The following is a 14,672-nucleotide window of genomic DNA, read 5'->3' as shown; positions in this document are numbered from 1 at the left end:
CTGTTGATTAAACAAAAATAAATCTTAATTCGTAATAAATAATAATTCTTACGCTCACTTTATCAATGCCCTTTTTTTTTTTGTTTACAGCTTTTCTCGGCTAAGACCACGTTTGGTCCATCTCGCCGGCCTTCGTGTTATTGTGTTTTGTGAATTTTTCGATGTTGTGTTGGCTTCTTTAGAAAGTTATTCCGGCTTCTTGTAGGAATTGTGTTATTTGTATCAATGCCCTTTGTCTGAGGCTTAGACGCGAATGATTTTAACTCCTGATTAAAATTTGACATGTCGATAGTTATTTTCAACCTGTAGTTAACTTTGAATGAATCTAAGACCCAATTTGAAATTCGACGGATGGAAAGTTATTTGAATCACAGATAACAGATATACCAGATATACCCTGTACAAGAATGGGTAGAACTCAATCGCGAATATTTCTTGTTGTGTTTAACGCAGCAACACATTTTTTTTCTCTATATTATCGAAAAATATGGTCAACAATTCGGGATACAATTTTTAGTAGCATGAAGCTTTCTAAACTGTTTAGTATGATCGAGCATTAAGATGAAATTCAGTGCCAAAATAAGGCGCGCAAAGTTTCAACCGCATGAATTGAACAAACTGTGACATATCGTTTACTTTTCGCCAATACATAATGCTGTATCTTAGTTCCAGGAAATAATTTACATAAATATGGGGCAAAATCATGATTAAATTGTTAAAACCTTTATAATAAAATATAAACAGGATCTCAATTTGAATTATATATATATATATATATATATATATATATATATATATATATATATATATATATATATATATATATATATATATATATATATATATATATATATATATATATATATATATATGTATATATATATATATATATATATATATATATATATATATATATATATATATATATATATATATATATATATATATATATATATATATATATATATATATATATATATATATATATATATATATATATATATATACAAGTTTAATATATTTATTATTTATTGTTGTATACTTTCTCTTCTGTTAATAGCTCCTTAATTTTACTTACGTGTACTTACTTAATATTTGCTATTTCTAATAATTCCGGATTAGTGTAATAGTCGAAGATAGTTGAAAGAGAAAGCAGACAAAAAATTGTCAATGACTTTTAGATCCTTTTGAAATGTTTACGTCGATGTATCCATGAAAAATCGACGTCTAAATTTCGAATGGCCTTCGAAACAAACGACCTTCATCTTACCTAGCCGCTTTGGGACAAAACCCTAAAATTTACTTGTAAATTTACCCAAAGTGTTATGCCGTAACAAAGCACGCTATCCATTTTTATTGGGATCAAGTCAAAGTTTAAGTAGATAACGACCTCATTTTGGAGCTCGACAATGAGTGAATTCTCCTCCAAAAATACATAAAAATGATCTTTAGTTTTGCCAGGTTGACAGATTATTCTCGCTTCGCCAGACACGCTAACTAACCAGATCCAGATTTAACACATTTTACCAGATTTTTCCAATTTTCCCAGAATTTGTTAGATCTCACTAGATCTTAATGATTTTGGTGATTCGATAGGTTGTGAGACCTTTTTGTTTTTTTGCACACTGAAAATAAAACCCGGTCAAAATTTCCTTGTGTATAGTTGGACCCAGACAAATCCAGATAATTTTTAGTCAGGAACAGATTTTTAAAAAATAACAGATTTATCTGTTTTATACAGATTTTCACATGCGCATACGACATACATGCTTAATACAGAGTACAGATTTCCCAAACTTAATACAGATTCATACAGATTTCACAAAAAGTGAGAAAGAAAACATTCAAACTTTTCCGTCTGGGTATTCTATTTGTATTTGATTGCAGTGACGAGGAAAAAGTCAACGGACAAATTACAGACTTTTGGAATAGCCGCGCTGTTTTTTTATTGTTAAACCAGTTTTGTGTATCAAATTTAATAGAGAAATGAAAGTCCGCAGACATTTTAGCGAATTCACAGACTTTTGCAACGCAGTCTGAAGATATATGAATTTTTTACCTAGCATCTCTGCTTACACGAGACAATATTTATGTCAATATTCAGTATTGTCAATCCTTCATCAAAACGTTAATCCAATTTAAATGCACACCGTCGTTTTAAATAAAAACTATCAATAGTGTTGACAAATTTGGTCAACGTGCATGAGAGGGTTAATTCCGAATGTATAATCTCCGGTAATAAAAAACGATGAATTTAGGTTTGGGAGATTATAATATTCCTGCGATAAATTTTCAGTGATAAGTATCATGTATAAACTTATATAATTTAGAGACTTCATTGATGGTATTTTAAGTTAAAGAAATTGATCGACTTACGTTTAGTTTCCTCGTTAGTCTTACGGTCTTCTAACCTCACCGAGCAGTCGGCTTAGAAACACTGAGCCTGAGTGTTCCGACTATAGTATAGACTCCTTAAATTAGGTTAGGTAACTCTTCGCTTGTAGCAATTAGCACTAGCCAACCTATTTATAAATTCATTTTAAGCACAATCTATTATTCACATGAAACGTCAAATTACCTTAGATATAGCTTTTACTTATATAGTAAATCGACTTAATCGGGCAAATATATCAAACAAAATGAACTTAAGCGAACTGAGTGTGCTCTTTTCACCCACAGGAAATCAATGCGTCACTTACTTCTTTTCTTCCTTTTTTCGTTTAACAAACCGCGTTCCTCGATGACCATGACGTGCGATGGTAAGGTGAGCGCTTTTCGGATGGGTCCGATAACACTCCCCCCAGGTATGTCGACCTCAGGTTGGCCTACATCTAGTCACGCAAGACGTCCAGAACTGCAAGCTTGGTCACGGGTCGCTCGTACACGCCACTCGCTGTACGCACTGTTGCAGAACGTATCTGATTGTCCTTGGATACGCAGGTATCGATGACCTTGCCCTTCGGCCAGCAGTTTCGGGGCAGCTTAGGATCTACGATGACCACGATGTCTCCTTTCCTAACTGGCCGTGTGTGGACGAACCACTTTGTTCGTCTGGTGATTTCTGGCAGGTAGTCTGTTAGCCAACGCTTCCAGAACTGGTTAGCTAGAGTTTGAGAGGTACGCCATCCTTGCTTTAACGCCAAACCGCTGTTGTCGTTTACGGATAACGGCTTAGTTCCGTTTGAAGAGCCGAGCAGAAGATGATTCGGTGTAAGAGCAGGGTCCGATTCGTCGTCGATTGGTACATGAGTCAATGGACGGGAATTAACCACGCTTTCAATTTCGGTCAGAAGGCTGCGGAGTACTTCATCTGTAGGTTTCTTTGTTGGGCATATAGAGGCTAAATTTTTCTTTACTGTGCGAATTAGTCTTTCCCAACTGCCGCCCATGTGCGGTGCGGCGGGTGGATTGAACAGCCACTGGGTTTCTGTGGAGACAAACTCTTCCATAATTTTCTGCTGGTTTATAGTACCCTCAGCCTCACGAAGTTCTCGGCTTGCGCCCACGAAGTTTGTCCCGCGGTCGCTGAACAGTACTTTTGGCGTACCACGACGGGCGATAAATCTGCGGAGAGCCATAATGCATGAGTCTGTGTTGAGTGAGTGTACTAATTCAATGTGGATCGCGCGAATTGTCAAGCAGGTGGCTAGCATTCCCCATCGTTTCTCCACTCTTCTTCCTACGACAACCTCCATTGGCCCGAAATAGTCGACGCCAACATGCGTAAACGGTCGTGAGAAAGCCGCAACTCGTGCTGGCGGAAGATCAGCCATGATCGGGGGATACGGAACAGCGCTGTCGTTCTTACACCGCTGGCACTGCCTTCTGACCTTTGCGTAACATACTCGAAGTCTAGCGATCTTGTATTTCTGGCGAAGCTCATTTACGGTGGTTTCGTGGTTCTGGGGGTGGTATTTATTGTGGTAATATGCTATTATCAGGGTGGTTATGTAGTGGTCACGTGGCATAACTATAGGGTTTTTTGCATCTTCAGTAGCATAGACGCAGTGCCGCGTTCTTCCTTGCATTCTTACGACTCCGTAACGATCAAGTACCGGTGATAGCTGATAGAGTTCACTATTTTTTGGTATTTGCTTGCGTGGTTCTTCTGGGTATTCCTGGGCTTTCAGTAATATGGCTATTTCCTCCGGATAAGCTTCTATTTGCGCACGGCGATAGAGGTAACACTCTCCAGTCTGCAGCTCTTCGGTTGTGAGAGGACCGGTTACGATTGGTTTCCCTTGCTGTTTGCGATGGCAATTTGCAGGAAAACGATAAACACGTGCGACGACGTTGACAAGCCGTTTCCAACTGGAATACTTGTTTACGATAATAATGGCATCAGGAGTTATGTAATGCAGTAAAAGACTCGGTCGAAGTTCTGCTGTGGTTGAGCTCTTTCTGGTTGGAAACTTAGGCCACTCCTCTTCCGGACGCTGGAGGAATTCAGGTCCTTTGAACCATCTGTTTTCAGGAGTCATATTCGGTCGACCAACCCATTTAGTAGCGTCGTCAGCTACGTTTAACTTGGTGGGTACCCAGCGCCATTCATTAATTTCAGTTAATTCGAGAATTTCGCTAATACGGAACGCAACGAACTGTGAGTACCGCCGGTGATCTGAGTTTATCCAGCAAATGACATCCCATGAATCAGTCCAGAAGTAGCGTTTAGATATAGGAGTGGAGAGGCATTCTTCAATCGTTCGTGCTAACCGTGTACCTATTACAGCAGCTTGAAGCTCGAGCCTTGGGATTGAAGTAAATTTCAATGGGGCCACCCGCGTCTTGGCCGATACTAAGTTGCATTCCACCATGCCGTTCTGGACATATCGAAGATGTACAGTAGCTGCGAACCCGTTCTCGCTAGCATCAACGAATGTATGCAACTGAATCTCCATTCTAGCGCTGAGACTAGTAAGAACTCGATAACAGCGAGGGACTGACACTTTCTCCACTTCAGGTAGAACTTTTAGCCACAGCTTCCACTTTTCGTACGACAATTCGTCAATGGGATCATCCCATTGGACACCAGATCGCCAAACTTCTTGCAGCAGAATTTTCAGGAACATGAGAAAGTTAGCAATTAGACCGAGAGGGTCGAATATCGTCATAAGGACTCGCAGGACTTCTCTTTTTGTAGGATGACGACGTCCTTCCAAGAGCGCGCGATCAAGTCTGCTCCAACCAACTCTGTACGTGAACGTATTCGATGTCGTGCACCACCACATGCCTAATACCTTTTCGGTACCCATCTCAGAGGTCAGATCCAAATTCTTTTCCGCAATACTTCCTTCTTTCAGAGCTGCTAAGACGCGATTCGAATTGCTAATCCAATTGCGAATTTCAAAGCCGCCTTGCGAGTGGACGAATTTTACTTTCTGTGCTAATTCAATGGCCTGCTCTTCACTTTCGACACTGACTAACATATCATCGACGTAGTGACTCTTGATGATCACTTCTGCTGCTTCCGGGTAGTCTCGAGAATGGCGCTGAGCATTGATGTTTTTGACATATTGGGCACAGCTTGGAGAGCAGCATGATCCGAACGTCATCACACGCATCACAAAGGTACCGATTTCTCCGGACTCATCTCTCCAGTAGAACCGTTGACATTGCTGATCTTGTTCAGAGATATCCACCTGGTGAAACATTTCACGGATGTCACCAGTCAGTCCGATCCGATACTTCCTGAACTGAAGAAGAATGGAGAACAGGGAGCTGAGCTGATCAGGGCCCTTTAGCAGATTGGTGTTAAGAGATTGGCCGTAAGATGTAGCTGCTGCATCCCAAACAATTCTTAATTTTCCAGGCTTGTTTGGGTTTGTAACGGGAAAGATAGGAAGATACCATGTTCGTTGGTACGGCCGAGCGAGTTCGCTGAGTGAAAGCTGGCGGATGTATCCTTTCGCTAGATAGTCGAAAATTTTCGAGTTGAAAGCTTCGGCCAAACCTGGATCTTTCTTCATGCGATTTTCCAAGCAATGAAAACGCCGAAGAGCCATAGCGCGGCTATCGGGGAGACGTATGTGATCGAACCGCCAGAGAAGTCCGGTCTCGTACCGACCGTTCCTAAATTTAGTAAGAGACTGCAGCAAGTGTTGGGATCGACGATCTTCAGTAGATAAAAGCACGTTATCCGGCTTCGATACTCCGGTACTATCTAAAGCGAAATAATCTTTCATTGCTTGATGCATGCTTTCCTCCGTTCGCTGGTCTTGGTGTTGCTCGTGGAAGGCACACTGCACTGTACGGGAAACACACTCGATAGAGCCGCCATAGACGGTCCACCCCAGCCTTGTCTTCGCTGCAATAGGCTGATCCATACCACCTTCTCTGATTTGCAGAACCAAACTGATTTGCGTGTGTTTCAAACCTATAAGGATACGCGGTTGCGCATCGCGGTACGATTTAATGGGTAAACCCCGGAGATGTGGGTACATGTTGGACAATTCTATCGCGTCTAACGTTTGAGGAGGTAACAGCAGCTCTTCCACCGTACGTACATTACGCAGATTGTACACAGTAGCGTTACTATTCATTCCAGCTATTCCTACGTCTACAATTCGGGAGTTCTCTTCATGACGCTCTCTTCCTCCTGTCCACCGTAAACAGAGTGGACTAATTTCACCATCAAGCTGTAACTCTTCAGCCAACTTGTTATCCAGCAGAGTGAGTTCAGAACCGTCATCAAAGAAAGCATAGGTATGAACGGTTTTGTTGATCCCTTGCAGCACAACTGGAAGATATCGAAATAGTACTGCGGAGGATAACGTACGATGAAGATTACATCCATGAGACTGATTCGACTCAGTTATTGTGGACGCTACGCTCACAGGATTAGCTATAACTGCCGCAGATCTCTCAGCTTTCTGATCGTTGTGTAACAGTTCATGGTGCCTGACAGTACAACCATTCTTGCCAGAAGGTTTTGCCTTGCAATTTCCATTGTGACAACGTAAGCATGTACGACATAGTCCGAATTCACGTATAGCAGCCCATCGACCATCTCGAGAAAGATCCAGAAAACGTTTGCACTTCTCCACCGTCTTACACGTGCCTTTGCATACTGAACAAGGGTTATATAGACGATCTCTGAAGACGGGTTGAGTCTTTTCGGCGTACTTTGCATTTGATAGTGTATCTACGGTGTTTTGCTCTGGAGACTCAAGATGTGCATTCAAGAAACCGCTGGTTTTCTTGTTGTTGCGACCATCGTTACGAGCTAGCTTAGGCTCCTGTATAATCGAAGGAATAGAAACAGTGCTTATGACTTCAGCAAGAGAATACACCCAATTCCCAAAAGTCGCCAAGTTGACCCTGGGGACGGATCGACGATGACGCGCCCAGTCTAATTTAATCGACGACGGAAGTTTGTTAACCAGCTGTTGAAGAAGAGAAACGTTGTAGAGATGATCCTCCAGGCCACAAGCATCAACTGTCGCACAAAAGTTTTGTACGCTCACTGCAAATTCAACGATAGTCTCTAACTTTTCCTCCTTCAGAGGTGGCATGGCATTAATCTTACTCATTAACGAGCATACTATAGCTTCGGGTTGGCCAAACATCATCTGAAGGGTTCCAATTATTCCCGGAACATTGGACGGGTGCATCAGTCTACTTTTCACTGCTTCGTATGCACGACCCTTTAAACACTTCTGCAGTCGAACGATATTCTCATCGTTTGAGAATCCACACATTGATGTTGTACTGTTGAACGACGAGAAGAAGATCGGCCAATCCTCCGGATTGCCGGAAAACGTGGGCAAGTCCCTCGACACCGCTTGACGAGCTGCAAGCTGCTGTCTGGTCGGCGGAGCTGCATGCTGTTGCACTGAATGGTTTTGAAACGGAATAGATGGGCCGCGGATCGAAGCGCGCTTGTAGCCGGATCTATCGTACGTATGTGACTGACGTATCGATTGATTTAATTCATCATCGTTGGGATTTCCATTGTAACTACCACCGGTTCCGGTGCGCTGCTTATTTTCACGGCGTTGATTTCGTGTTTCCGATTCCTGGATCGACCTTTGACTGAAATTTCTTACGTAGCTGCAAGAAACTTCCGAATACGACTGCTGATCGTGATGAGACTTATTTGATTCCGAACGTTGTTCATTCCCAGGACTAGATTGTTCTCTGGCAGTGCAAGAAGCAATGAATGTAGAAAATTTCCGAGGACTGAAATACTCTGAACACTGATTCGATTCATTTCTTTCATCTTGGAATGCGTTTACGTTTTTTATCCAATCGTTCACTCGACTTCGACCATTTTCCACACCGTCATTCGCTCGACTTAACCCGTCACAGGAACCAACGTTTGATCGGTTTGCCAACTGCTTAAGAATGTCATACTTTCTGTCAACGTACAGACGCCGCTTCTCAGCTGCCTGTTTTTCGAGCTCGTGTTCCTCCTCCAGTTTCTTTAACTCCAATTTCAGCAACGAACATTTTGAGGAAATACGTGAAACAACTGATAAGGCTCCTGTGACTGACTGTTTTGATTCTGCCTTTGTCCCGAACGAGGTATCCGTTTTTGGTGATTGAAACGGTGGTGCACCGGAAGTTGTTGATCCTCTGTAGCTACTGGTTCTTCGTTTCTGCGGTCGGATAATTGCTTCACTAGCGCTGGATTCTGGTTGGGGATTGTAGTTCGTCGCTGGACCTCTTTTGCCTTAACGCATTTGAGACAGCTCCAGCTCTGGTTCTCGATCTCCTTCGTTACCCCCACGCAAGCAAAATGATACCACTTATCGCACTCGTCACACTGAACCATGTCGTCGGTGTCCGGACCATCGCATGTCTTGCATGCTTGTCCGGGTAGAGTTTCGTCCGGTTGCTTATTTGCCTCCGAGTTTTCCTCGACCACCACTGACACACTACTACACGCACCATCTTCCACTTGGACTTCGCACCCACCTTTAACATCTAACATCGCATTCGATCGCGTTTTCTTAGAACCGTTCTTCGCGCCCGTCTTAGATCGACTTGACATTGCTCAATTTAGTACCGTACAGTAAACGAATATTATAAGATGTTGACAAATTTGGTCAACGTGCATGAGAGGGTTAATTCCGAATGTATAATCTCCGGTAATAAAAAACGATGAATTTAGGTTTGGGAGATTATAATATTCCTGCGATAAATTTTCAGTGATAAGTATCATGTATAAACTTATATAATTTAGAGACTTCATTGATGGTATTTTAAGTTAAAGAAATTGATCGACTTACGTTTAGTTTCCTCGTTAGTCTTACGGTCTTCTAACCTCACCGAGCAGTCGGCTTAGAAACACTGAGCCTGAGTGTTCCGACTATAGTATAGACTCCTTAAATTAGGTTAGGTAACTCTTCGCTTGTAGCAATTAGCACTAGCCAACCTATTTATAAATTCATTTTAAGCACAATCTATTATTCACATGAAACGTCAAATTACCTTAGATATAGCTTTTACTTATATAGTAAATCGACTTAATCGGGCAAATATATCAAACAAAATGAACTTAAGCGAACTGAGTGTGCTCTTTTCACCCACAGGAAATCAATGCGTCACTTACTTCTTTTCTTCCTTTTTTCGTTTAACAAACCGCGTTCCTCGATGACCATGACGTGCGATGGTAAGGTGAGCGCTTTTCGGATGGGTCCGATAACAAATAGTATTTTTAAAATCGGAGTATTGACAATGTTATTCGGCACCACCTTGTACTTGCAAAATGGTTGGTGCTAACGTACCGGTGTCAGATGGCAGAGCATTTTTGTGTAAAGGCCGCTATACATTGGAGCATTTAACGCGGGCAAACTTTTTGAGAACACCATTGAACGTTTGAAAAAATGGCCTGGCATCAGTGCTACCAATAGTGCGGAGTTAGGTTTTTTACCGTCACTCCTCAATCGAACACGCTTAAAAATAGTTACTCAAAAATGAGTAAGATTTCATTAGCGGCTCTTACACGAGCATTAAAAATGTCATTTTAAATGATGACTAACTAATGATGTAATTCAAATTTGTTCGAAATTTCGTCATTAGTGCACCATTACACGTTCATTAAAATGATATTATTTTTTATTAATGACATTTTTAATGACTCGTGTAAGGGCCGCTATTCATCTACAGAAAAAGTGGAACAACTCTAACTCCGAAGTTACTCAAATTTGAGTTCTTCAACTGGAAATGATATTTGGGTAAAATCTACTCATTTACTGAGTAATACTTTATTTGTACATGTACCAAAAATAGAGTAACTATCACTCAAATTTTGAGTGAAATTTTATTTCACATATACCAAATTTGCAAAAAAATTGCTCCTTTCTGAGTGTATTGTATTAAAATATTAAGTAATTGAACTCAATACTATATCAAGTGGTGGTCGCTTGGAGTAGTGTGTCAATCGCAAATTAACATACATGTCAGTTATGCTCAGGCACCAATCATACACTTATTCCTCATAAAGTACATTTGAGCATATTCGTTTCCGTTCTAAAGCATAACACGGAGTTTATCATTCCGGTTTTTGCAGACACAACACCGTTCGTGTTGAGCGACTCACCCTCGAAATACGCGATCTCACTAACAAAAAATACAACCTGTTGCTACAAATGGTTATTACAACTTTTAGACTGATCTTGCGAATAGTAACAAAAAAACGAGTTCTTGCGTTAAACTCAAATTTAGAGTAGGAGTTACTCAATATCATTGATGATAACTACTCAATTTTTGACGTTTCCATGTTTCATTTGAAAATGAGTACCTAGTACTCAACCTCTGAGCAACTTTTTCTAAGCGTGTAATGAACACATTTTGACAGTCCAGCAGCACTGTTTGTAAACAGCGATTTTTTGTTTGTTTGTTAACAATTTAGATGAGACCATCTACGGTCCACATCGTCTAAATAGAGTTTTAAAACATTTGTTCACGATTGGATACGGTTTGTTTTTGAAATTTATTAAATAAAAGAGACTAGTTGCAAAGTGTAAAGATGATTGTTTAAGACGTGTTCTTCGATTTTTGTTTAAGCTTGTTTGTAAACAGTACCACTGAACTGTCAATGATAAATGCTTGTTCATTTGTGACGTCACGATAAAAAATCTAATTAGGTTTTGCACGATGACCACTCGAATGAACTACCAATGAACTGCCGATGAATCAAGTTCACCTTTTGACAGCTATCAGTGGTTTGTTTACATATCTATTAACACGTATTCAAATTAGAATGAACGTAATGAACACATAAACAAACCACTGATAGCTGCCAAAATTGATTCATTTTGTTAATTTTTGTGAGGTTATGTTATGTTCGTGCAAAACCTAATTCTGTGCAACGTTACCAAATATACCGATTTATGATCACTTCACCGCAATACAAATATATTCTCCTAAAATATCTTTAATTGTCAGATGAATACCGATTTTGGGTTTTGCTTGGATTTTTTTTGTTCACTTAACTGCAGAGATGCCATATATTTTCAGAAAAATCTGTATTGCCCTGTAATAATCTGTATTCACTAATAAAATGAAATGTCTACAATGAAATGATTTTAATGATATCTCATATATTAGCAGACCAAAAGCGGAAAACATACTTTCAGCAAACCAAAGGGGCTCTGTTAGAGTGCAAGCGATAAATCTACGCAGCTTTCACTCTGACAGGATTCTTTTGACTTACTGTAAGTGCATTACTCGCTTCGGACAGTACCAATCTAGGCTCTGATTTCTCACGTTCACTCTATCTGTGGCCTTAGGCTGACAATAAAGTTACGTAATGCTATGACTTACTTGAACATCAGTTCGAATTAGCTTCAAATTGTAATATAAATGTATTACAGTGTTGATCATCACATATCAGCATAAAGATTTTCACTTTAAATTGTGAATTTTCCCTTGATTAATAAACTTTTCTCGTCACTACATCAGATACTGAAAGATAGCTCAGACGAAAAAGTTTAAATTTAGGAAATCTGTAATCTGTATGAGGATGTTAAAATCTGTATAAATGGCATCTCTACTTAATTGAGCCCCGGTGACATTTTCCTGGTACTATTTAGCAGAAATTGTAAATAGAAATGGTACAGATAGATTTTTGCGCGAGATGCAAATTTTTGGGTAAAAGACCTGGCAACGCTGCATCTGTGACTGCCAATCAACGTTGCCAGGTATACCGATTTCTCGATATTTATATATACCGATTAATGACCTCAATACCACAATGCAGATATAACGCGTTTTTTTATAACGGCCATAACCTTCAACCTTTCAAGTCACCTTACTCTTTTGAAAGAAATTGCAGGCGAGCTATGAAAAATGGAGTATTGAATTTAACACCAGACGAAAGAGAAAACATTTCTCTAACGTTTACTGTTATGACTAGAGTGCCTATAACCAGAGTGACGACTTTTCATCCGTAATGTTGGCAACAATTCAAAACATTCCATTAGCTTTACATTGAATTGACAGGTCGTTTGCTCGATTGGAACTGGTAGCTGTCATTCCAAACGAACAGCTGTCGTCACTCTGATTATAGTCACTCTAGTTATGACTTACTCTCAGCGAGTGCCGACTCATTCAAAACTACTCTTCAAAGTGAATGTTGATGGATGGCTTATTGTATTATTTTTGGAAGAATGACCTGGCAACGGAGATTTGTCTGTAAATCTGCCGATTTCGTATAGCCAATAAGCAACCTAGTTATAGTGTTATAAATTTAGTTTTAACTGTTAGTTTTAATTCTAGTGTTAAGCCTAATGTATCTGTTGGATCATTGTAATCTGTTGATATAAATAATGAGGAGGTTTTATGCCTGCTGGAGAGAGAGATTGCCAAATTTCATCTCCACCGGGCTTTTCCCTGCTCACAAATAAATAAATAAACCTTTTAAGCCACCTTACTCTTTTGAAAGAAATTGCATTTAACACCAGACGAAAGAGAAAATTTTTCTCTAACGTTCACTGTTATGACTTACTTTCAACGAGTGCCGACTCATTTAAAATTACTCTTCAAAATGAATGTTGATGGATGGCTTATTGTCCGTTATAAAAAAACGCGTGATATGTTCTCCTAAAATACTGATAATTGACTAGCGGACCTTGCATGATCATTAAAAATGTCATTACTAAAAAATAATGTCATTTGAATGAACGTGTAAGGTGTAGTAATGACGAGTTCTCCATGCAAATTTGGAATGTCATTACTTAGTGATCATTAAAAATGATAATAATTCTCGTGATTTTTGCGACGAATAGATTTTTGGAAAAATGACTTGGCAACGGAGATTTGTCTGTAAAGATTTCGTATAGTGCTGCAATCTTTTGAAAATCGAGTTTTTTGCAGACTTTCGTTAAAATCTACAGACTTTTGAAAATGCCATTTGGCTCGCCAAGTTAGTTTAGCTTATCATACATTATAAGTGGCCCTTACACGAGCATTAAAAATGTCATTTTAAATGATGACTAACTAATGATGTATTTCACATTAGCGGCCCTTACACGAGTCATTAAAAATGTCATTAATAAAAAATAATATCATTTTATTGAACGTGTAATGGTGCACTAATGACGAAATTTCAAACAAATTTGAATTACATCATTAGTTAGTCATTATTTAAAATGACATTTTTAATGTTCGTGTAAGGGCCGCTATTTGTTAGAAATCTCGTCATTAGTGCACCATTACACGTTCATTAAAATGATATTATTTTTTAGTAATGACATTTTTGATGACTCGTGTAAGGGCCGCTATAGAGAAGCTGAAGCCTGCAGACATTTTTTCGAATTTACAGACTTTTGCAACCCTGTTTGAAGATATTCGAAATTTTTACCTGGCAACGCTCCTGCCAATGATATTAGGTTTTGCACGAACATGACATAACCTCACAAAAATGAACAGAATGAACTTTTTTTGACAGTCGACGTGTACTTGTTTACAGTTTAAAAGTTCATCAGAAGTTCATCGTTCGAATGTAAAAATTGCTCACACTCAACAGATGCATACATATATCGCTCCTTGATGCTGGAAACACATGCAGGGCAATCTTTTTAGTTATTTTCACTGTGAAATACGTTTTTAACAGGCACTTTTTCGTCATTTTTTTCAATTTTAACTTGCAGTTGCAAAACAAAACAAGTACACGGCAACTGTCAAAGATGAACTTCATTCATTCATCAGTTCATTTGTGTCGTCATCGTGCAAAACCTAATTGGTTTAGCACCCAAAATATCTCGTCTTTCACGGCGATCCGCAGAACATGCGCACAAATTTGTTGAAGGAAATTTACATTCAATGTCATTTCAACAATCGTAGTATGAGCATCAGCCTAAATTGATTGAGCTTCACTATGTTTTTCGAGTGGTGTGGAAGTTTTGTTAAGTAGAAAGAAACGTTTAATATGAACCTGTTTCTTATGAACAAGATTAAACCATTTGTAGATTACCTTTCCAAATAATATGGTGTGATAAGCAAGCTACAAATAAAAATCTGGTTCTAGAATCTCGGTATTCTTCAACTGAAATGAATTGTGCATTTCATGTTTATACTTACTCAGTTTAGAAATAATTAGTGAAATTTCAGCAAGATCACATATTGTTCACTTAGCTATATCTTCTATTCATAAACGGATGTTATGTGGCATATAGGCAACAATGAATTTTGATAAACTTTCGAATACTTGCCGAGGAAATTCAGTG

The 14,672-nt window shown here is 39.2% G+C and overlaps 2 protein-coding genes across 5 annotated transcripts in view; both read right to left on the bottom strand.

Moving 5' to 3' along the window:
• LOC131440172 (T-complex protein 1 subunit alpha-like) overlaps nt 1–14,672 on the bottom strand; it is a 33,091-nt gene that overhangs the window by 2,205 nt on the left and 16,214 nt on the right. Inside the window, exons 1-2 of one of the 4 annotated variants that reach the window (XM_058611230.1) lie at nt 14,527–14,666; nt 14,420–14,449 (exon numbers count right to left, since the gene is read on the bottom strand). The exons of 1 other annotated variant lie outside the window; for it this stretch is intronic. The gene's annotated coding sequence lies outside the window, so the exon portion shown is untranslated. Of the gene's footprint in view, nt 1–58; nt 449–14,419; nt 14,450–14,526; nt 14,667–14,672 lie in introns of those variants that run through there. 2 more of the 4 variants (XM_058611229.1, XM_058611228.1) reach the window with 2 other exon arrangements.
• Nucleotides 1,118–8,992, bottom strand: LOC131439240 (uncharacterized). The gene is made up of 3 exons (XM_058611454.1): nt 8,748–8,992; nt 2,579–8,664; nt 1,118–2,522 (listed from the first exon to the last, which is right to left on the bottom strand). Exons 1-2 carry the CDS (start codon nt 8,990–8,992, stop codon nt 2,832–2,834), a joined length of 6,078 nt encoding a protein of 2,025 aa, XP_058467437.1. The 3' UTR covers nt 1,118–2,522; nt 2,579–2,831.

The sequence above is a fragment of the Malaya genurostris genome, chromosome 1 (assembly GCF_030247185.1).
Source record: "Malaya genurostris strain Urasoe2022 chromosome 1, Malgen_1.1, whole genome shotgun sequence".
Taxonomy (NCBI): domain Eukaryota; kingdom Metazoa; phylum Arthropoda; class Insecta; order Diptera; family Culicidae; genus Malaya; species Malaya genurostris.
Note: the sequence above shows the minus strand (reverse complement) of the source record. Positions and strands in the feature narration are given on the sequence as shown.

Excerpts from the sequence above, each read along its gene's own strand:
- LOC131439240 (XM_058611454.1), bottom strand. The coding sequence starts at position 8,992 with ATGTCAAGTCGATCTAAGACGGGCGCGAAGAACGGTTCTAAGAAAACG. Across the intron at positions 8,665-8,747 it reads CAGTGTGACGAGTGCGATAA|AGGTCCAGCGACGAACTACA; the intron begins GTGGTATCATTT and ends TTAAGGCAAAAG.